The sequence below is a fragment of the Ambystoma mexicanum genome, chromosome 10 (genome assembly GCF_040938575.1).
Source record: "Ambystoma mexicanum isolate Mex_15411 chromosome 10, UKY_AmexF1_1, whole genome shotgun sequence".
In the NCBI taxonomy this organism is placed as follows: Eukaryota; Metazoa; Chordata; class Amphibia; order Caudata; family Ambystomatidae; genus Ambystoma; species Ambystoma mexicanum.
The window spans coordinates 1,017,011,977-1,017,036,217 of NC_090932.1; the positions used below are offsets into that span (position 1 = coordinate 1,017,011,977).

Sequence of the window (24,241 nt, forward strand, 5' to 3'; positions counted from 1 at the left end):
TCGCACAGCTGAACAGAATACGAGTGGGAGGTAGAGACTGCAGGGGAACGCAGCTTGTGCTGATGCTGGCCGGAAACACTGGAGTAGAGTACACTGTGGAAGCAACACAGGGGCTGATGAGAACGGTGTACAAAGGGACCGGCCAAGAGCAGCTCACTGCTTTATTGCTATAGGGCAGCTAGCGCTGCCAGAAGCAAAGGAAGATAAAGCTGGAGCCTAACAGCTAACGGTGCGCACCCCCAGTCAGCGAACCGAAGGAGAAGAAGATGGGAAAGACGCAAGGAATGCCAGTGCTGCCCGGTAAGCCCAGAGGTCGAGAGAGAGATCGAGAGAGAGAGAGAGAGAGAGATCGAGAGAGATTGATCATTAACGGCGTGAGAAAGCCCAATTAAAGTAATTGAACTGTTAAATACAAACAGTGTTATGAAAGGGCTGGTGACCCAGTACGGGAGGGGGAGGAGGCAGGGATAGGGATATTCAAACTACCAGAAGAAATTTAGGGGAAGGGAAGACCCATTTCCTGGTGGAACGTTATTCCTTTGTTTTCGACACCTTAGAACTTTGTTTTGAACTCTGAAAGAAAGCTACAAGTACCCAGCTTCCAGAAATACCCTTTTTAGTATGTAAGGGTCAGTTGAGGATTTTGGACGGAGGACGCTTTTTTGTTTAGCATCCTGACCGACGTTGTTTCGTTGAGGCAGGTAAACCCCTTTTAGGATTAGAGATAGATGGGATTTCTCCCAACACCCTTATTAATTTGTGACAAAGTTTATAATCAACACTTAATATGCCACTGTGTATGAGTGTTACTCTTGATCCCTTACGCTACTCTCGCTCGGTTTCCCACTTGCTCAAGCCTTACTCCAGCTCTGTAGGTGGTTTCCCTTGACGCTCACCTGGGTCTCCTCTCCAGACCCAAAGCTCCTGTGTTACCCAGCCTTTTCGACCTCTTCTCCAGCCTTTTGGGTCTTGCTCAGAGCCCATGCCCACCTGACCCCTTTTGCAGTTAACACCAAAGGAACTAATTTCCTTCTTTGTTCCTGTTGCTACCATCTCCAATTCTTGTGCTCCCTCTCCCCCCTCAGGATCGCAAGCTCCTTCCCCAAGCTTCCAGACGGGGCTCCTGTTTTTTTTCTTTTCTTTATGGTTTTGACCCTACCTCCCAGTCTTTCTCTAGTGAAAGGGGACTATAGTGCATTAGTTTGGATGGGAATGTGTTATCTGTCTCCATCCCTGGGGTGGCTTACAGCCCTAATGTGAAACTTGGATTTGGCTTCTCTCCCTGTGGGCAGTCCTCTCTTCCTGCCCCACCCGGGCCCTGCCTTGCATAAGGGGACTCTGGCTTGTGTCTTCATGAAGCTAGTGTAGCGATTGGCTGATGGGCATTCTTGAGGATGGCTTCCAGTTCTGATGTGGGACTTGGGGGCAGTAAGTCTCTACTCTTGGGTGGTCCTCTGTTTGAATGTCCTGCCCTAAAATTGCCTTTGGGGTGTACCCACTGAGCTGATCAGTTCTGAACTGTATGAGTGGAAGCATTATCCAGTGGTTGGCTGTCATTCCTTCCCTAACTCGGCGACCACCAGCTTTTCTCCAATAGGGTCAGATGGAATACCTGCACCTGGTGAGGGGAGTAGAGCGTATAGGTCCTGCCAGTTCTGTGGCATCACTATTTCTTGATTCCCTTCAAGTGGCAGTGTTTTTATTGAAGCTGGTGGTACTGTAGCTACTATGCTTTGGGAAGGCCGGGTTTCTCTTATCCTTTACAATCTCCACTTCTTGGGTGTAGGCATCGGCCCTTTTAAACGAACCCTGTTGCCAGGTCGTCAAATCTGATGGGGGCCCTCCCTTGGCATGCTTAAAAATACTCATAAATGGTGACCAAAGCCACATTCTTTTACACCCACCAATAAATCTCTAGACTGTCTGTGGAAGCAGTTTTTCTTGCTCAGACCAAGCAATCTCTGTCTCTGCACTTTAAAGTAAAAAGACTCATATCTAGCTATTCTTCAGCATGGGGTCTGGCATGGATTCACATGCTCATGAATATTCCCCGTCATCAGGCTGGGAATCCTTGGTAAAAAAAAAACAGTTTCACTTCTGAACTGTCTTTCTCCTAACAACCAATCACTGGTCTCTGGGTCATACTTCCCCCAGCCAATGACTACCCTCTACCTAAGCCCCTCCTCTGGTAGCCATCTTCAGATTATTACTGCACGTTCAAGTGTTGGGCGTCCTCGTGCTATAGCTCTCAAGCTTTTACTGCTATTTTTCTAAGAGTTTGCTCTTATTTTTTCGGTCAATCGAGCTTCAAGCTCAATCGATCCATCATCCGACTAACCGAGATCTTTTTTTCTGAACTTTCTATGCCCCCCGAGGGCAATTTTTTGTCGAGTTCCCTTCTTGGATTCCTGAAGATTCTTGGATGCCTGCGCCACGTGGACATGGCTGAAGATAGAGGAGACTCTACGCCTATGTTCAGGATTTGCCCTGGATGCGGCCCACAGAACATTTTCCTGGACGATGGGCACTCCCTGTGCCTCTACTGCCTGCATACCGACCAGACGCACGTGGAGGAGGCCTGTGCGTTCTGAAAGGATATGGTTCATCGCACCATGAAGGACCGTCGCAAGCAGCTTACCAAGTGGCTCCAGTAGGGTGAGTCCTGGTCACCTAGCCGCAAGAAGAAATCCGAACGGTCTTCTAAGAACTTTGAGGGCGCTTGGGCGACGAGGCCCAACAGAAGGCAAAGCACTGCGAGTTCGCGGGCACCGGGAGCACAGTTGGGGCGGGCTCCTCGGCGGCCAGGGCGGGCGCAGCATCTCCGGCACCTTTTGACCACGAGCCAACGGTCCAATTCGACGAAGAAGAGGAAGTCTGAGCACCCGGGTAAACTTCTGGAGAGGTCCCAGTCGGCTCAGACGGAGAAGGCCAAAGGGGAGCGTGGCGCTGACCCTCCCACCACGGTGAAGGCTCAAAGGTCGTAAAGGCCCGGGTTCACCTGGCGAAAGCCTCCATTGAAGGAGTGATGGTGTCCTGGCCAAGGCCGTTGATGAGGGTTCACAGGAAACAGCCTCCAGAGTGAGTTTCCCTGCCGGCTAGGAGGGAATCATCTTTTCTGCCTGTGGAGAACACACCGGTGAAGACGATGCCGGTCATCTCCCCGAAACAGTCTCCATTGATCGGGAAGGGGGTGGCTCGTTTGTCCCACAGGGCATGGACATCTCCTCCGAGGAGGAGCTTGCTGTTCTTAAAACCGACTTGGATCAAAAGTTCGGTCACGTCCTACAGGAGGGACCCCAATTAGGCATATGTGGAGAGTGGCAAAGACACGGAGGAGGAGCAGGGCATTCAGGATCCAGAGGACACTACGCCACTGCCGCCGTCCCTTCCGCTGCAGCCACTGCTGCCTCCAGCGGACATTTCAGTGGACATCCTTCAGGCTTTTCACACCCTGTGCTCAGAGATTCGGACAAGGATGGTCCTGTTGCTGGCGGGCGACCCCGCGGCACCTGGGCCGTCAGGAGAACCCCTGCACAAGAAAGAGTTCATCCTCCACCTCCTTACCATCCATCGCCTCCCTCCCCTCCACCGAGGGACGAGACAGAACTAGATACAGCTACGACACAGCTACGACGGGTACGGACGACAACGACGGAGTGGATCTCCCGTCACCGCCGCCCACAGCCTCGCTGCCTGATGAGATTGGCTCGTTTCATGCCATGATCTCGAGGGCCTCAGAGTTGTTCCAACTGGCTCCCAAGGAAAAGGAGGGCTTCCGGTACCAACGGCGGGAGGTTAAGAGGAAGACTGTGCTGCCTATCCCGCTGTTGCACGACATTTGGGACGAGGGACTGTCCCTCATTAAGAACCCGTCCTCGGCCCCCGGTCGAAGAGGGACCGGTACGAGGAGAAAGTACAGGGTGCCGGATTCAGCACCCAAGTGCTTGAGATAAAAGCCTTCCCTGGATTAAGTGATCTCGGCGGCGGCTAGGAAGTCTGCGGGTTCGTCGGTGTCTACATCCTCCGCCCCCGGACAGCAAGGGAAAGAAGCTGGACGCCATGGGACGACGAGTCATCTCGTCGGCAGCGACGACCATCCAGGCAGCCAACGCCCTCACCATTGTGGCTCCTTACAACAGGGAGCTCTGGTTCAAGATCGCTCCCCTCCTGACGACAAGAGAGCGGAAGCGCTGCAGATCCTGCAGGAAGGCGAGGTGGCATTGGACCATGCAATCACGGTGGCCACGGACATCGCAGACAGACAACAGCGTTTGCCTTCGTCGGCGGGGTTGGTTGAAGGCCACTAACTTCCGCCAGGATGTGCAGTCGAGGGTTTTGGACATGCCCTTCGACGGTGATAACTTGTTTGGCAAGACTGAGTCTCTTCAGGCCATCAAAGGCGGATACCGAGACGGTGCGTGCTTTGGGCATGTTTCAGCAGCGGCGGCCGTCCTTTTGGACCTCCAGAGTACAGTCCCAGGGTTCCTCCAAAGGATTCAGTGGCTTTGCGTCACCTTAACGTCAACCGTCCCGCTCTTTGACCCAGGAGGACTACAGGGGCCGCAGCAAGCCCTGAGGAGGTCGCCGTCAAGGTCCCCAAGGCGGCTGTGAACCGGCCGGGAAGTCGGGCCCCCACCCGCACACTCCTGTGGGAGGTCGGCTGGTGAATTTCATCGGCATGTGGAAGACCATCTCCACTGACCGTTGGGTGCTGGACGTGCTGGCCCACGGACACACTCTGGAATTCCAACAAAAGTGTCAGCGTATACCACCCGTGGCCAGGCAGGAAAACCACATCCCTCGGCTTCTGCTGGAGGTGCGGGGCATGATGAAGAAGGGGGCGATAGAGCTCGTCCTAAAAAGGCTCCGGAGTGTACTCTCTGTACTTCTTCATCAAGAAGACGAGCGGTTGGCGGCCCATCCTGGACCTCCGCCGCTTGAACAAGTACATCAGATCCCAGAAGTTTCGGATGGTCACCCTTCAGCACGTGCTGGGACAGCTGGAAGAAGGGGATTTCCTGTTGACGCCGGACTTGGGAGGATGCTTACTTTCACATCCCCATCCACAAGGGGCACCGCAAGTTCCTGCGCTTAGTGCTGCCCTTGACCCACAATCAGTTCAAGGCCCTTCCCTACGGATTAAAGTCGGCGCCAAGGGTTTTCACCAAGTGCCTGGCGCCAGTGGCATCGTTTGATCCACGTTTACCCCTACCTGGACGACTGGCTCATCCGAACGAAATCGAGGGAGATCGCCGTCGCTCACACGGCGGAAACCGTCCGGCTGCTGCCGGAACTGTGGTTCTCGGTGAACTATGCGAAGTCTTGCTTGGTGCCATTGCAAGACGCACTGTTCCTGGGGTCTCGACTCAACACTGTGTTGTATCTGGCGTCTCCGTCGGAGGAGAAGATCGCGGCCATCCTGGGCTTGGTGCAATGGCTGTTGACCCTCAAGATCGCAAGATTGAGGTCCATCAAATCCCTTCTCGGCATGATGTCATCGTGCATATACCTCGTTCGACTGTGCAGGCTGAGGATGTGGCCACTGCAAAAGTACCTCGACGCCCGTTGGATCCACATATCGTGAAGCTTCGAGGACAAGATCTCTCTCTCGATGAGATGTTCCATTGAGGGATACGATGGTGGGGTGTCCGCATCTTCGGCGGGCACGAGCTTCCAGACCCCACTTCATCAGGAGATGGTCACGACGGACGCCTCCCTGGAAGGATGGGGCGCACACATCGGAGTTGTCTACGCAAGAGGCCTGTGGCTGCCGGAGGAGAAGTCATTGCATATCAACATTCTGGAGCTACGGGCAGTGTTTTGGGCCCTCAAGTCTTTCCTTCCGTCCCTCAAAGGCAAGGTGGTACAGGTTTTCACGGTCAACACCACCACAATGTTCTACATCCAGAAGCAGGGGAGCACCAGATCCCCAGCACTCTCCAGAGAGGCACAGGACCTATGGCACTGGGCCGTGGCTCAGGGGATATTCCTCATCCCATTTCACCTGGCAGGAGTGCAGAACATCATTGCCGAATCCCTCAGCAGGGAGCTGCGCTTGTGCCACGAGTGGGAGCTTTGGCAGGATCAAGTGGATTTTCTGTTCAGACGATGGGGCAATCGATCTGTTTGCGACGGCGACGAACACCAAGTGCCGGAGGTTTGCCAGCAGGTTTCCCCAGCCGGGGAGCATGGGGGATGTGTTTTTTCCCCTGGGACGGCCTGTTTCTCTATGCGCTCCAGCCATTGCCGTTGCTGCTGCGACTCATCAATCAACTCAGACGGTCCCGATGCAGGATGATCAACGTTGCACCAGCGTGGCCAGGACAGATATGGTACCCGGACCTTCTGGACTTGTCAGCGTTCCTTCCAGTCAAGCTTCCGGTGGTCTCAGATCTTCTCGCCAGAGAAGGAGGAGTAATCCTGCATCACGAACCAGGGTCGCTGAACTTGCAGGCCTGGCTTCTGCAGCACAGAAGATAAACACTCTACAAATTACGGCCCCTCAGGTGCTGCTGAACTTGCTGTTGCTGGCCAAGGCAGGACTGGCGCACGCTTCGATCAAGATTCATCTGATGGCTATCTCCCACTACACCAGAACTCCGGGGTGGTCGTCGCTGTGGTCGCACCGCCTGGTCAAGGAGTTCATGAAAGGACTTTTCTGCTCGTTCCCGCTGGTGAAGGCTCCGGCCCCGCATGGGTGCTCAATGTGGTTCTGATTAGGCTCATGGGTCCTCAGTTCGAGCCTATGCATTCGGTGCCACTGAAATTCTTATAGTGGAAGAGTGTTTCTTGTGGCCATCACCTCCGCACGATGAGTGGGAGAGATCCAGGCCCTCTGCTGTAAACCTCTGTACTTAACATTTCACGAAACGAGGGTAGTGCTGCGGACGCACCCCTCCTTCAGGCCCAAGGTGCCGTCAGACTTCTATCTAAACAAGCCCTTGGTGTTACCTGTTTTCTTCCTGACGCCTTTGTCGCCGGCTGAGAGGACTTTGCACTCGCTAGATGTGGCTAGAGCACTGAAATTCTATGTGGACCGCACAAAGAGTTTTCAGAAGACCATCACAGCTGTTTGTAAACGTTGGTCCTGTGAACCATGGGAAGGCCCTCTCCAAGGCTTCCATTTCCAGGAGCCTCTCCGGCTGCATCACCCATTGTCACCAGTTGGCAAACCGATCGTTGCCTGGGCTTCCGAGAGCCCATTCAACCATAGCGATGGCTGCAACTACGGCGTTCCTGTCTGGTGTGCCCTTGCTGGACATCTGCAGGGCTGCTACGTGGAGCTCGACGCACACCTTCACGAGATTCTACTGCGTTGACCGGGATTCCAGGGAGGAGTCCAGAGTCGGCTAAGCAGTGCTGCGCAACCTGTTTGCTTGAAGGTGAGCTTGGTGAGGACGTAAGAGATGCTTAATGTTGAGCCTTGCCACCTCCTGTGGTTGTGCATGTGTGTACTGCTATGTATTCATTATTCATGAGCATGTGAATCCATGCCAGAACCCATGCTGGAGAAGGAACAAGTTACTTACCTGTAACTGTTGTTCTCCAGCATGGGTCTGGCATGGATTCACATGCAAACCCACCCGCCTACCCCTCTGCGGCTCTTCTCTTGGTCCTACTGCCACTTTACATGCTACGACATCTGAAGATGGCTGCCAGAGGAGGGGCTTAGATAGAGGGCAGTCATTGGCAGGGGGCAGTATGACCCAGAGACCAGTGATTGTTTATTAGGAGAAAGACCGTTCAGAAACAAAACTGAAACTGATTTTTCCTTTACCGAGGATTCCCAGCCTGACGACGGGGAATATTCATGAGCATGTCAATCCATGCCAGACCCATGCTGGAGAACAGTTACAGGTAAGGAACTTGTTCCTTATTTGCAAAGAATACCGGAATAGTCCCTTACATTTAAGGCTGGCAAATTCCGATTCCATCTTCGTTCTGTGCTTCTGGAATTTTTGAAAAAAGATTGATGAATTTGAAAACCATTTGTTTGCTGAATGATGGAAGCAGTTTCTTTTGGGTTTGAATGACGTCAGACGGGTGGCTATGACTACGGACCAACTGAAGTAAGCTGACAGTCCCGTGGAAAGTGCTCTAGGAATGTAAATGTGATCCAGTGTAGCTCTGTGGCACTAAGTTATTACCAGATGCCCAGGGTTAAGAGCTTGATCTGACCTGTGACTCTATTCCACAGCTTTGCAAACAGAATTGACAAAAATCAAAACCAGTCCCATTAGCAGCTAAGTCTTTGGCATTTATTTGAAAGGCGGCATGAAAAATCTATACTGCGGGGCAATAGTCTTCTCGCTCCTTGCCAGTTCTGATGGGAGACAAACCACAATTCCTACAAAGGTTTTTCTCAGAGCTCCCCTTTTACTACCCAAAGACGACAACCTGACCATCTGCTGGTTCTTGGGGAGGGAGTAGAATCTCTGCCAATCTGGGAGAAAGTAACCAGTAGTGCATGGATACTGTCTACTATGGAAATGGTCTATCAGTTACCTCCTTTGCCTTTTTGCTCCTGTTTTTTTTTCTCCTGGAATCTCACTACATTATGAAAAATGAAATTACACATGAATGCCATAGATCCCATTCCATTGATCAGGTTCGACTATAGGTTATTTGTCGTAGATTAAAAAACAACTTTGGTCTCTGTCCAACAGAAGAATGTATTCAATTAGACTTCTGCATCACTGAGGAAAATGTAAAAAGAGAAACCCCTATGCAGATGCCTTCCCACCGTCTCGTGGGTGATTTGCTCTGTGCACTCCATCTGCTAGATGCCAACCTGGGGGGCTGGCGGCGGTTGGGGGGGAGGGGGGAGATTTCCCAACTTCAGAGTGTATTTTAGCTTTTTAGGCCAGTTGCAAGATGTGCAGGGATTTCTTAATAGAGAGAAGTCAGTAACTGTTCTATTTTGCCAAACTGTTCTTTCTTCTGGGTTACGTCTTGTATCCTGGTGGTTCAGTCTGCGAGGCTATTAGCGCATTAAACTCTGCTTCACCATTTGGCCTTTTGCAGCCAAGGGGCTCTGTCAGTCACATCCAGTCACCGTTCCTGCAGAGCCTTTTGAAAGATCTGAAGTTGTGTTCCAAGGAGGTCCGTCTGAACTTCGGAGTGCCCTTTGAAGGAACCAGAATACAAAGTTCTTCCCATCTCGGATGTTTGGACGACTTCAGATCACCTCAGAAATCATGATTTGACTTTTGGACAATCGGGAAACAAAGGTCAATGTTCTGTAGCTGAAAGCAATTCTTAAATGTTTTAGTTTTATTTATTTATTTTGGCAGGGTTATTTTCTCTCCCAGTCGGGAGTGGCATAGTGTTGATCCCAATAGACAACACTACTGTAATGTTGTGCATCAACATGGGTTTAGTACTCTGTCCCCGACTCATTGTAGTTGGGCTTTATGCCTGCGAGAATCGGTGATTCCAGATAGCTGTGCACCTTCCTTGACTTCTCAACATGAACACCGATTCCGTGACTTGTCTCACTTGTTTGCCCATGGATGGGCACTTCACTTTCAAGTTTTTCATCAATCCATCTTTAGTGGTGTTCTCAGTTTCTGAACCTATTTGGAAAACATTTCTACAAGTAGTTGTGATGGGGTCCTTACTTTGTGTGCCTGCATGCATGAAACGAGTACCACCGTGTCATTCCCCATACCTGTACTGCATGGTGATGGTCTGTTTCATTTTAGGAAACCACAATTTCCATAAGAACAAGTGGTGGAATAACAAGCAAGCAGCCAGACCAGGAAAGAATCAGTGAGAAAGCTATAGATTGCCCAAAGACCCATGCACAAATCGGGCAAACCCACATGACCTGACTTCCAACATTTTCACCCAACACCAGACCGCTGTGCACTCATACAGGTTTTCAACATGCTCATCCATAAGCACAATCATTTATGTGCCATGGGGCAACGGAACAGTCCTACTGTCTGTCATCCCACACATGCCAGAAAGCCCTCACACGAACTGGGACAGTGAGACTAATTCTTACCGGAGTAGGCCACCTTTGCCTAGAGTTGGCAAACCCATGTACACGAAGGGGGCGAGGTCTAAGACCCCCATTATGCTTTTACTCACCTGTCACACCTCACATGGGGAAATGAAAGCCAGCAGTTGGTACGGGGAACCAGGTGAGGGAGAGAGCCATTGGAGAGGGAAGGGTGGGGGAGGATAAGAAGGGTGACAGGAAACGGGAAGTTGTGGGTTATCAGGGTGAGTACCAAGAGACCAGGTGGAGGAAGAACTGTTGGAGTGGGATTGCTGTAGCGCTGCACAAGGGCAGGTATTCATTGGTTAAAGTGGTACTTGGTTGTGAGTGTATGTGAAAGGGGCGAGAGGGAGACTGACAAGAGTAGGGAGTGGGTGGTAAGGTGACTGGAAGAGGGAAAGGAAGGTGACTGAAAGGTGTTGGGGGGGGGGGGGGGGAGAAGGGTGGAGCGGTGAGCAGTAAGGTGGACTGGGGAGGAATCGGGCAGGGTGGTGTAGTAGGAGTGGGGAGGATGAGTAGAGTGGAAAGGGGTAGTGGTGGGGGTATTAGTAGTGTGGAGAGGGGAGCCATCGTAGTTCGGTTGAGAGGGGAGCCATAGTGGTGTGAAATGGGGAGCATAGTGGGAGAGGATAAGATTGGAAGGTGGAGGTAGATGCTAGAGCAAAAGAGAAAGATGAACATTGGAGGGATAGATCGAATCGTAATTTTGAGGAAGAGAAAGATGGTGGATGGAGTAGTAGGGATGAGGAAATGGAGAGAAACTGAAAACATGGGGAGAAGAGCTGGAAATGGTGGTAGAAATTGACCAAGTGGGGCATAAGTGTCTGATAGGCACCTATCCTTATAGTATGCTACCTTTGGGGACTTTAGATCAGGGACCACATTCGTTGTTCACTGAGGGAGTTGGAGAGAGAAGGCGTTTGCTTTTAGGCCATTATGCTCAGACAGTTTTAGATAGGTGTTACAGATCTGTAGCTTCAAGCTTGGGGTTGAGGGAGAGTTGCTGTGTTCTTGAGGCTTTCTGTGACATAGTGCACTCTTTATGCCTCCTAAAGAGCTATGGAGGGGGGATGCCTTTTCTTTCCTCTGGTACGTTCCATTACTCTACACCTTTCTCCCCACTCCATTACTGGGAAAACATTTCCAACTGACATGCGTTAATTTTGTTGATTGACTGATGGCGCTGTGCTTGCAGAACAAGTGTTGGGTCTTCAAACACCTCTATCAGGCGGCACAGCGATCATGGAAAATCCCTATGAGGCTAGTTTCTTTCTTACAAGAGGGCTAGGTCTTTCAACCCACCTTCAACTTGATGTCCTTAGTTGCTTGATACGTGTGGACTTAGTCTATGGCAGCAAGAAGAGACTCAACTTGTTCACAGTACAGAAATAGATGAGCTTGATGTTGTGTATTTTGTGTCCAGTTTATCAGGCTGTAGCATTTAAAATTTGTACCTTTCATATTTGTCTCCCATCGGAGCACAGCTCATTTCTGCTTAGTTTGTTTTTTCCCTTTAGAATCCCATGGTGAGGAGGCACTACAATGGCTCAATTAGTTTCTCTCACTTGTCAAGTCGCCTCATCCTGTATATGATTTGAATGTGTTCTGGTACCATTGGCCCACAAACCTTTGGTACAGCCTATTACTTAAAATAAAGTTGGCTTTCAGTTGAAGCCTCTAGCTTCAGCCTGTGGCTTAGTTTAATGGAAAACTGTTCTTAATGGATGTGACATCAGTTTCCAGAGTTTGGGAGCTAAAAGCCATTTGTTCAGAAGAAGCAATTAGTGTTTCACATTATTCAAGAATGTATTTTTTAATGCTTTATTTATTGAAGGATTTTGCAATGTTTATGAACGAGAACAGGTACAGAAGGAAAGAATATAGCATAATGTCGACACAAGAAATAAGGCAACACACCAATACTTGGATGGGTAAACCAAACAATACCAACCAAAACATCACCAGTCTAATTACATCTTCTTAGCGGCCTGGGCGGAGTGGGCCTCGGGGTCCAATATCCCTTGTCTACAGTAGGGCAACATTTTTCAGTGGTTTGTGGTATAAGTGGTCTCTGGCTTGTAGTTTAGCTCTGACCAGGTACAAGGCACTATTACACATTTGGATCCTATTGTTTGATTGTGATCTTTTCCATGGCTATGACTGACCGAACTCTGGCCCTCCACTGTGCGATAATGGGCCCTGTAGAGCCTACCATGATTGTGCAAGCGTTAGCCTGGAAGCCATTTGCCAGTGAGTGATTACTTTGGCTGTCTGCCCCCTGAGCGGGTATACCCCTTCCTTGTCGGTGTCTCCCAAGATGATAACCCTTGGGTCCCATGAAAGAAAAACATTAGTGTGCTCCTTTATGTGTGAGAATACTTCTTTCCAATAGATTTGGGAATCCCTGCCAGACCATCACAGGTCCCCTATTGTGCCTCTTCCCCAACAATCTGCTGTAAAGTTACTGTTAATGACATTCAATCTGCTTCATTGCACTGTACGCCCTGAACTGCTCCCTCTCGGGTAGCTTATCAAGAAACATTAATGGTGCTTTTCTTTCCTATTCTTTCTGTTGATGTCTAGAGGGATCTCCACACTATGGATTTAAGGAGCCATAAAGGTTTACCTTGAGCAGACAATACCCTTTGTTTCAGCCAACACTGTCAATTATGGAGGCTAGAATGTAGGGCAACAAGCACCTAATTCAAACATATGTTGTTGGATAGCTCAAGGTAGGATAATCAGATTTGCCAGTCGGTTTTGAAGAATATTTGGTTGGACTGTGCGCCATTACATCTGCCACCTCCGACAAACGTATGGGAATGCGTTCGCATCTCAGAAAAGTTTAGAGGAAAGGGGATGGGAGATGGAAATACATTCAAGTTACTTACTGTGTTAACTGCTGTACACCTAGTCCACTTTGCATCATACCCCTTGCGTCTCCTATCCACTAATAAGAATCCTCATGCTTTTCATAAACCCTAGCAGAAAGGATTGTCAGTTAGTGTGGGGGTATATCATGGCACCTTCATGTTTTGCTGTGCAGTTGAGTTGCTTTGGTTATGTACCTTTCCTGGGGTCAATATCCAAAAAATATGAAGAAAAGGGGACTTTACACGGACTACGATGAGCTTACTTGTTACCTTTATCATGCTAGCATGGTGATGTGTTTTACTGGGACAGCATTCGCACAGGAATAATGATGTACTTTAAATGATTACTTTTAAATATTGTCAGATTTATGTAAATTCTGCTGGTATATGTTCCATGAGATTTCCCAAGATGACAGCGGCCTTGTGTATTGGGCTCGGTTTCACTGGTGTGTCACAAATACATACCTGTTGGGAATTCAATGCTTCTATGATATGATATGATATGATATGATATGATAGGTTATTTCTAACGCGCTTAATACCCAGAGGTTTCTAAGCGTGGACCCGGGTATCAAACCTGTTGCGCTCTGTCTCGTCTTGCTTCCAAGGCAAGCACATTGCCCCTGAGCTATCCTCCCGCGACTGGCATACAATCTTCTGATGTGGCATGTACACAATTTATTTCATCACAGTGGTTGCCAACCTGGCATCTAAAATATTGTATGCGTCTTGTGTTTCCCTGCGCATTTTGATTGTATGGAGTGTTTACTCCCATTTCTACCTATTTTTAAGAAATCATATTTTTACCTTAAAGGGGGGCAAGGATTAGGTTAGGACGGACAACACCCCACACCCTGGCTTAGGCTTGCATGTATTCCCCATTTCGGGGTAAATTGTATCTTACATCCACTTGTAAAAATGTCTTCAGCCCCCACTGGGCACAGGTTAAAGATCAGCCTGCAAAAGATGGGTGTGGGGCGGTGGGTTGATTTCATGCATTAGCATACACTTGGGCTCTGTTAGAATGTTGAGAGAGAATGTGCAGCCATACGTTTGTGACCGCGAAGAGGGCTCATCACTGTCGGAGGTGAGTGTACATCATGAAATATTCTTCATCCGGGGTGGTAACTTGGTGCTGGTCCTTGAGACTGGGACAACCAGCTATCATTTGCAGTGTACTGGATGGCTCCCATTGGGTGTCTGGTGAAGTACCCAAGTGCCACTATATTTTGTGCTTGATGATGATGCATGAAGTGTCCAAAGGCTCTCTATATAGAATATCAAATATCCCAAGCAGATGGGGCATGTTTTATCGGTCCTTTGTTCCCCAGTTCAGAAAATGCTTAATAGTAACTGCGCCTATAAGGTTGTTTCATGAAAAAGCTTACGGTAACTTTTTTTTGTTTTTATTTTTTTTGTTTCATTCTTGCAGCATGAGCCATGGAACCGGACTAGCCGCAGTCCTCGCAACAGCACTGGTAGCACTTTGGATAGTGACAGCTGGGCATCCTCTCACTCCTCTGACTCCAATACTTTCCAGTCAGGAAAGAAAGGCAAAGCTGTTAAGCACAAGATGGGTGTGGCCAAAACCGGTACAGAAAGCCTGCTGCTTGATTGCCCACCTTTCCCAGCATCACTGTTGACAATTGACCCTGATGAGATGAAGCTGGAGAAGTCTCGCAAGAGGAGGTTGTCATCACTGGACATGGAAGAGGAAACGGACAAAAAGATATCTGAACACAATATTATAGTTGATGCAAAGCCACAGAAGGGGTGTTCTGCACTGCAAGTTCCTGTTTGGCCAGATTTACAAGTTCCCGACTTCCTATTGAGTACTAAGGCAACGGCTCCATCAGAAACAGTTGAAACGAGTGAAGCAGGATTTAAAACCCCCACTAGCCCTGTCGATTTCTTCAAGCCCAAGTGTCTCCTTCCAGAGTTTATTAAAGAGCAGGATGTGACTGCACAGTGTTTGGGAGAAGAGGTAGGGATGAGGAGTCCTGAGAAGGCAGAGATGACGTTTGAGAAAAGTATGGAGGAAATCAAAGATCCCCAGGAAATGGACGGTGATAATATTGATAAGTTGGAATTCAAAGTCCCAGAGGTTGCTATGGTACAATCTAAATGCTCCAATGAAAGTGAGTACAAATGTCCTGAGACTAATGTGTTGGACTCCAACATTTTCAAAACCGTTCTCTTAGAATCTAAAGGACTGCAGAAATTGGAAGAATCCAAAAGTTCAGTAGAAATGATGGTAGATAACAAACACGCAGAGGTAATTGCATTACAACCCAACAATCTCTTGACACTAGTAGAATCTGTAGATCCTTTTTTGATTAAGGTAAAACCCAATGATCCAGAGGTGGCCTCAGAATCCAAAGAAGCTCAGGAGATCGCAGAGTTGCAAGATACTAAAATGACAGTAGAATCCAAAGATGTCCTGCGGGTGTTAGAATCATGTGATCCTACTGAGAATATGACAGAGATGGAGGAGACTCCAGAGTCCATAAAGGAGAACTGTGGAAGCGAGATCCCTGCAAATATTGTACAAGAAAGGATCACGCAAGAGTCGGAGGAATATGAGAAGCAACCACTGTGGAGCTTTTCAGAAAGCAAGTCACAAAGAAGAGAGTCCAGCGGTAGGCGGCTGAACAGTAAGTCTGAAATAAACAAATTTCTTTAATCTGTGTACCACCTAGTCCTAAAAAAATGTAATATTGTTATGCAGACATTGGTTGGCAGTGGCTCAACCGCAGTTGGTTCAAGAAAAGCTCCATACATTTTTAACCGCATAATCTGCCTCTAGATTACATTTTGTCTGGAGTTATTGCTTTTTAGTATTTTGGTCCATCTAGAAGGAGAGGTGGGATTGAAGTAAAAAAAATGTTGAGGCGACCATGTGAGATGGGATGATTTGGGCACTGATGGTGATACGTTGTTGATATGGTTGTTAAACATAATTCTCCAGCATGGGGTCTGGCATGGAATCGCATGCTAATGAATATTTCCCGTCGTCAGGCCGGGAATCCTCGGTAAAGAAAAAATCAATATCCGTTTCATTTCTGATCTGTCTTTCTCAGTAGTAACCAATCGCTGGTCTCTGGGTCATACTGCCCCCAGCCAATGACTGCCCTCTCCCTAAGCCCCGCCTCTGGCAGCCATCCTCCGATTTTTACCGCACGCTCAAGTGTTGGGAGTCCTCGTGTTTAGCTCTCAAGCTTTTGCTGCGTTTTTGCGCTTTTTTCAGAGATTTCTCATTTTTCGGTCAAATGGAGCCTCAAGCTCCACCGTCTCTACATCCGATTAACGGGGATCCGTTTCGGATTTTTCTACGCCCTTCAAGGGTGAAGATTTCGTTGAGTTACGCTTCTTGGATGAGTGCAGGAGTTTCTGCGGCCTAGGAGAAAGGAAGCTCGACGCTCGGAAAGCTGTTCAGGGTTTGCCCTGGATGCCAGCTGCAGAATGTGTTCAAGGAGGACGAGCACTCGAAATGTCTCTACTGCCTTCATGAGGACAAAACGCACGTGGACAAGGACTGTGCGTTTTGCAGGAACATGTCGGAACGGACCATCAAGGACCAACACCTTCGTCTCTCCAACTGGCTAGAAGGAAAGAGCCCGTCCGGTGAGAAGAAGAAGTCCGAGCGGTCTTCTAAGTCCTGTGAGGGCGCCCCGGCGACGGGGGCCCAACAGAAGGCAAAGCACCGCAAGTCTGCGGGCACCGGGAGCGCTGAACGATCGGGCTCCTCGGCTGCCAGGCAGGGGGCATCCTCTCCAGCGCCATCGACCAAGAGCCAACGCTCTGGCTCAGGGAAGAGGAAGGCCGAGAACCCGGCAAAGCTTCTGGAGAGGCCCCGGTCGAGCTTGAAGGATCCAGCCGAGGGGGAGCGAGGCGGTGACCCTCCCCCCAAGGTGAAGGCCACAGACCCACAGAAGGTGGTAAAGGCTTTGATTCACCAGGCCAAGGCCTCTATCGAGGAAGTCCCGGCGGCCCTGGCACAGCCTGTGGAGGCTACACCAGTGGAGGTCACCTCGCGGCACTGTGGCACTGTCTCTCCCTGCCTCCGCGGAGGGAAGCCTCTTTCAGACCCATCGAGAAGACCCCAGCGGAAAAAGAGGGGGGCGGGCGGTGCCATTGTGGACACAGCCTCCGAGGAGGAACTGGTTGAAGTCTTAGAGGGCCTCGACGAGGGCTTCGAAGAGGCCTGGTCCCACAGGAGGGATCCCGACTAAGAGGACTAGAGCGACGGCGGTACCGGCGAGGGTCCTAGTCAACCGTCGCTTCCGTAGCCGCAGGACAACTCGGCAGCCATTTTGTTGGCAATACAATCCTTATGTTCGGAGATAAGGATGAGATTGCCCCTACCACCGACGGAGGAGCCAGAGCCAGGCCCGTCGGGAAGTCCCCCAAACAAGAGAAGACGGACCCATCCAGCCCCGCCTTTTCAGCCCTCGCGGCCTACTCAACCTTTGCCCACGTCCCCTGTCCCTGGGGATGACACGGGAACGGACACGGTCACAACAGGTACCGATGGCGGTGACGATGGGACGGAGCTCCCATCGCCTCCAGCCCGGGCCTCCCCACCCGACGAGATCGGATCTTTCCATACAATGATCGCCAGGGCATCCGAGCTTTTTCAGCTCTGCCCCGAAGAGAAGGAAGGTTTCCTTTACCAACGGCGCGAGGCCAAGAGAAAGACAGTCCTCGCCGTGCCTCTGCTGGATGACATCTGGGACGAGGGTCTCACCCTTCTCAAGAACCCGTCTACGACGCCTGCCAAGAGGGATCGGTACGAGAAAAAGTACCGGGTCCCCAACGCGGCCCATTTGTGCCTTAGGGCACAACCGACCCCTGACTCGGTCGTCTCAGCGGCGGCCAAGAAGAAAGCGGGGCGTGGCCTCGGCCTCGACTTAAACTTCCCCGCTGGACGGCGAAGGAAAGAAGCTGGATGCAATGGGACGACGAGTTATCTCGGCGGCAACAACGATTAAGGCGGCCAACGCCCTCTCGATCGTGGCCCGCTACGACAGGGAGTTATGGTACAGGATCACCCCCCCCTGTTGGACTTCCTACCGGACGACAAGAGGGCCGAGGCCCTGGAGATCTTGCAAGAAGGCGAGGTGGCATTGGACCACTCCATAACGGTGGCAACAGACATTGCCGACACCGGTTTCCGCCAGCTAGGCAACAGCGTTTGCCATAGACGACGAGGGTGGCTCAAGGCAACGGATTTCTGCCAGGACGTACAAGCCAAGGTTTTGGACATGCTGTTCGACGGGAACAACCTGTTTGGGAAAACAGTGGATGAGTCCCTCCAAGCCATCAAGGCAGACATGGAGACAGCCAAGGCCCTAGGTGTTCTCTGGCAACGAAGGCCGTCCTTTCGTAGCTCCGGAGGCAAGCACGGTGCCTCCAAGGGATTCGGCGGTGGCTCCTCCATGTACCGCCAAGCGGCCGGCTCCTCGTCGCAAGAAGCCTATAGGGGACGAGGCAAGTCAGGTGGACCCCTCCGTCGTCGCCAGGGAGGCCAAGGCGTCCTCCAAGCCATATTGAACCGACCGTGGCGTCGGGCTCCCACCGAAGCACCGTGGTGGGAGGTCAGCTGGCGAAGTTCGTCAGCGTGTGGGAGTTCATTTCCACCGACCGTTGGGTGCTGGATGCCCTGGCCCAGGGGCACGCCCTCGAATTTCTAAAAAAGTGCCCCCGCATACCACCCGTGGTCAGGAAGGAAAATCACGTCCCTCAACTGCTGTTGGAGGTAAGGGCGATGCTCAAGAAAGGTGCCATCGAGCTCGTCCCGAAGAGGCTCCGGGGCTCCGGATTATACTCGAGGTACTTCCTCGTGAAAAAGGCAGGAGGATGGCGACCCATCCTGGACCTGCGACGACTGAACAAGTACATCAAGGCACAGAAGTTCCGGATGGTCATCCTCCAGCACGTGCTGGGACAGCTGGAGGAGGGCTATTTCCTGTCGTCGTTGGATTTGGAGGATGCATACTTTCACATCCCCATTTTAAAAGGACACCGAAAGTTCCTCCGGTTCGTGGTCCTAGGGCGGCACTACCAGTTCAAGGCCCTCCCGTTCGGACTGAAGTCGGCACCCAGGGTTTTCACCAAGTGCCTAGCTCCAGTGGCGGCGCGGCTGTGCCTACAGGGGAGCCATGTCTACCCCTACCTGAATGATTGGCTCATCCGCGCAAGGACAAGGGAGCTCGCAGTGGAACATACAGCGAAGACCGTCCAGCTACTCATGGACCTGGGGTTCTCCATCAACTTCCCCAAGTCCCACCTGGTCCCCTCGCAAGTCGCACTGTTTCTGGGAGCCAAGCTCGACACAGTGGCGCGTCTGGCCTCACCGTCGGAGGAGAGGACAAAGGCCATCCTAGGCAAGGTGCAGCTTCTGATGGCCACAGACGTGGCCAAGGTGAGGTCCATCAAGTCCCTCCTCGGGATGATGTCCTCTTGCATATATCTCGTGCGCCTGTGCAGGCTTCGGATGCGCCCTCTACAGGAGTTCCGTGACGCCCGCTGGATACAAGCAACGGGCAGCTTCGAAGACAGGATCCCTCTCAACGAGACCTTCCGTCGAGCGATCCGGTGGTGGGGCACCTGTGCTCATCTGGCGGCAGGAACAGACTTTCAAACCCCCGCCCACCAGGTGACGGTGACGACGGATGCCTCCCTGGAGGGGTGGGGAGCGCATACCGAAGTTCTTCACGCGAGAGGCCTTTGGCTCCCGGAGGAGAAGCCGCTCCACATCAACATACTGGAGCTCTGGGCAGTGTTCTGGGCCCTCGGGTCCTTTCTCCCGTCCCTCAAGGGCAAGGTAGTGAGGATCTTGACCGACAACACCACCACGAAGTTTTACATCCGGAAGCAGGGCGGAACCAGATCCCCAGCCCTATCCAAGGAAGCCTAGGATCTGTGGCATTAGGCCGTTGCTCAAGGGATGTTTCTGGTGCTGTTTCATCTGGCAGGGATAAAAAACGCCATTGCTGAATCTCTCAGCAGAGGGCTGCGCTTGTGCCATGAGTGGGAACTACGCCAGGATCAAGTGGACCGACTCTTTCAGCGATGGGGCAAACCCCAGATCGACCTGTTTGCGACGGCGACGAACTCCAAGTGCCAGAGGTTCGCCAGCAGGTTTCCCCAATCGAGAAGCACGGGCGATGCTTTCTCATTCCCCTGGGACGGGCTGTTCCTATATGCGTTCCCTCCGTTGCCATTGCTGCTCCGACTCATCAACCAGCTCAAGAGGTCCCGGTGCAGAATGATCCTCGTCGCACCGGCGTGGCCGAGACAGATCTGGTTCCCGGACCTTCTGGACTTGTCCGCGTCCCCACCAGTCAAGCTGTCGACGGACGCAGATCTTCTCTCCAGAGAAGGAGGCGCAATTCTTCATCACGACCCAGAGTCGCTGAACTTGCAGGCCTGGCTCCTGCAGCACTAGAGTTTGGAGGATACGATATCCCGGCCGACTGCAGAGGTTCTTGCTAAGGCCAGGGCGTCCTCAACTCTCAAGTGCTACGGACATAAGTGGAAGAGGTTCTCTATCTGGTGCCAGGCACAGAAGATTAACCCTCTGCAGATTACGGCCACTCAAGTATTGCCATACCTACTGTTGCTAGCCAAAGCTGGACTCATGTTTCAATCAAGATACACCTGGCAGCGATTTCCCGATACACCGGGACTACAGGGCGGTCATCCCTGTGGTCTCATCGCCTGGTTAAGGAAGTTATGAAGGGACTGTTTCGATCATTCCTGTCGGTGAAGTTGCCAGCCCTGGCGTGGGAACTCAACGTGGAGCTAACCAGGCTTATGGGTCCGCCATTCGAGCAATTGCATTCAGCCCCGTTGAAGTTTCTGTCGTGGAAAACGGCGTTCCTGGTGGCCATCACCTCTGCACGACGCGTGGGAGAGATCCAGGCACTATCCTGCAAGCCTCCATACCTGACTTTTCACAATACGAGGGTAGTGCTGAGGACGCACCCCTCCTTCATGCCCAAGGTGCCATCAGACTTCCATCTCAACGAGCCCTTGGTGTTACCAGTCTTTTTCCCGTCGCCTTTGTCACCGGCCGAGAGGACTTTGCACTAGCTGGATGTAGCTAGAGCGCTGAAGTTCTACGTGGACCGAACAAAGTTTTCGGAGGACATCACAGCTGTTTGTGAACTTTGGACCGGTGAACCAAGGGAAGGCTCTCTCGAAGGCTTCCATTTCCAGATGGCTCTCCGGCTGCATCATGCACTGTCATCGGTTGGCAAACTGACCGTTGCCCGGCCGTCCGAGAGCCCATTCGACCAGAGCGGTCGCTGCTACCACGGCGTTCTTGTCTACGTGGAGGTCGACGCACACCTTCACGAGATTCTACTGCGTTGACCGGGATTCCAGGGAGGAGTCCAGGGTCGGCCAAGCAGTGCTGCGCAACCTGTTCGCTTAAGGTGAGCCTGGTGAGGAGGTAAGAAATGCTTAATGTTGACCTCCCGTGGTTGTGCATGTGGTGGGTACTGCTATGTATTCTTATATTCATGAGCATGTGAATCCATGCCAGACCCCATGCTGGAGAAGGAACAAGTTACTTAGCTGTAACTGTTGTTCTCCAGCATGGGTCTGGCATGGATTCACATGCTCATGAATATTCCCCGTCGTCAGGCTGGGAATCCTCGGTAAAGAAAAAATCTGTACCAGTTTCGTTTCTGATCTGTCTTTCTTAAGTAGTAACCAATCACTATTCATGAGCATGTGAATCCATCCCAGACCCATGCTGGAGAACAACAGTTACAGCTAAGTAACTTGTTCCATCCTTGTCCTCTCCAATAGTTTTGGGGATAGACTACTTTCAATGCTCGTTAACCCCCTGTCTGTTCAAGAGGCCTCCCATTGCGTAGGGCTGTGCAGTACAATTCTTCTCTCCCAATGCCATAACAAATTGCTCTTCTCTCCATACACCCTTCTGCCTTTCTTGGATGCCAATTGCTCTCTCCCTTCTCTCCACAAAGTCTGCTCTGTTTCCTATTTTCATAATCTTTTTGCCTCTTTCTACGCCATGCTCACTTCCTCCTCTCCCCCAGCAGCATGCTTTCTTCTCCCATCATGAGTGTCATTATTCATAAGCACAGAACATCGCTGCTTTTGTATGAGATCTCAGAACACTTTTTTTTTAGAGCGAAGACATATTCTCACTTCCTGTCCCCTTAACACCACACTTATCGGGGTTATTGCAGAGTGGGACAGTTATGCCTATTCATGGGTCCCAAGTAGTGCTGGGTGAACTTCAGCCCGCAAATCATAATCTGCGAAATTCGTACTTGTTTTCGCTTATGCCCGTTCCATGACATTGCTAGCATGGTTCCACTGTCATGCACAGCAAGCAGAATATTTCATCCAGTGCAATTTTGCGTAGGATTTTCTGAATTACGCACACCATTGCTTGTGTTCGCCCCAGTGAACCTTTCAGTGGCGCACTGGCATGTTTCATGTCCAGGAACATGACATTGTGCACGTGCGTGCATGGCCTAATGAAAATGCGTGTGGTACAGATATTCAGCGTTCAAGACATTTGAGCTGACGCATGACTAAAAGCACATGGGCACGATCAGGAACTGAGTCCCGCTATGGCCGAAAAAGTAAATGGACCATTGTGCGCGAAAGAGAATCGTGAGGGACATAATGGAGAAACACGTCGGAAACCAAAGCGAAATGTGGTGCGCATGCGGGTTAATCAGCCGAAGCTTGTGTTTCGGCAGGTTCTGCTGTCAAAGAATAAGGGAAGCCAACGCGCGACAGTGGGAATTTTGCATTTCATGACCCGATAAGTGTGAACATTTCAAGCGAATCCACAGGCGTGGCAGAGACGGGTGAAGTGGATCGAAATCTGATAGATTGTGTTTCTGCGGCTGGCGGAGTGGAATGTAGCAATTTCACCTAGCACTAGTCCCAAGCCTGATGTGCCCTGCGACCCAAGCTAAGCACATCCATGAATGGGTATGGATTTTACCCTGGTTCTCCAGAAGTGCAGGAGACCCAGGAGTTCGAAATGCATCTGATGGCCCTTTTCTGGCCAATGAGAGACACTGCTTCTCCGAGCTACTGCTCGTGGCATACGGACAAAATCTCCATCTCTTCTTTTAATCAGATCTTCAACAGAACAGTAGGGTTCTTCACTCCTCCCCTCAAGCCCTTTCCTTAGTAGTTTGATACCGGACAATGTAACGTTTGGTGATTTGATTTGTCGGAGTCCAATCTGTAAGATATGGCAAGAATAATCGATGTTCCCAGGAGTGTGACCCATGAGCCAATAGCAAAAGCAGTGATGGAGAAGGCATCAGGAAGACGCTGGAACCAGAGCAACAGTATCCATGCAACTTGCAGGACAAGACCAGCCAGCCAACAAAGAACTGTTTGACTAGTGGAACAATGAATGGAAGTTACCCATGATGGCCCAAGACTGAACAGAGGTGGACTGATGGTGACCCACTTCTCTTATAGGCCAGGGAGACTCCCTAATTCAAGCACTTGGGCCACAAGGATTTTGCAGAGAGATAGCACAGTAACCATCGCAACATGGGACGGCCAGTACAGTCAGCAAGGGGAAACTGGGGGAGTCGGGGGCAGCACAAAAACTGTGGGCTAAGACATAAGGTGTTAGAGGGCAGGCCTTTTATGTAGCAACAGCAAGTTTTTTTTTTTTTTTTTTTTTTTTTTTTCTCCCAGCATTGCTGATTCAGCTGCCCTACACCCAATCAGCCAACAATAGCACCATAGATGCAAAGTTTGGGAAGACTCATCCTGCAGTGAAGGGAGAACCACCAGCTGCCATCATTCAATGATGTCCCAACGCCTTTCTTGAATCACTGAGATGGGAGGGACAGCAGCCACTACTAATTTACTAGCACATTTCTACGTATGTCAAGATTTCAAAATGGTAAACCGGTGGTTAAAAAATAATTCAGAATGTGCTCTCCACACCAAATCTTCCCACACTTGTCTCAGAATAGCTGGATTTGCCTCACACATGTTAAAGATGGCCATAATGCATCGCAGACTTTTCAGATTTCTAGTGGATCGGTCCCAAAACCTATAAAAGGTATTACCGTTTGTCCTGAAGTCAACACTATGGGTCTTTTTGACAAGCATGGCTGTGATGGTTGCCGATCTACGGAAAAAAATAGAAAATCTGTTTATGCCTGCACGACTGGTTGATCAAGATTTAACAAGGGGGGTCCTGGGAGGCCCTCTGCCAGACATTAGTCCTGGTTACGAGAGACTTACCCAGAGTCTTTAGCTCACTATCTTTCACAGAGAAGAAATATCCCAAACATATCAGTCTTTGTCCTGCGACTGGTTGATCAAGGCCGGTTCT

The 24,241-nt window shown here is 50.7% G+C and overlaps 1 protein-coding gene across 1 annotated transcript in view; it reads left to right on the top strand.

The window, feature by feature from the left end:
- LOC138491942 (PHD finger protein 13-like) overlaps positions 1-24,241 on the top strand; it is a 165,569-nt gene that overhangs the window by 110,077 nt on the left and 31,251 nt on the right. The window contains exon 4 of the mRNA XM_069618824.1: positions 14,312-15,533. Coding sequence (XP_069474925.1) covers positions 14,312-15,533 — 1,222 coding nt within the window. The remainder of the gene's footprint in view (positions 1-14,311; positions 15,534-24,241) is intronic.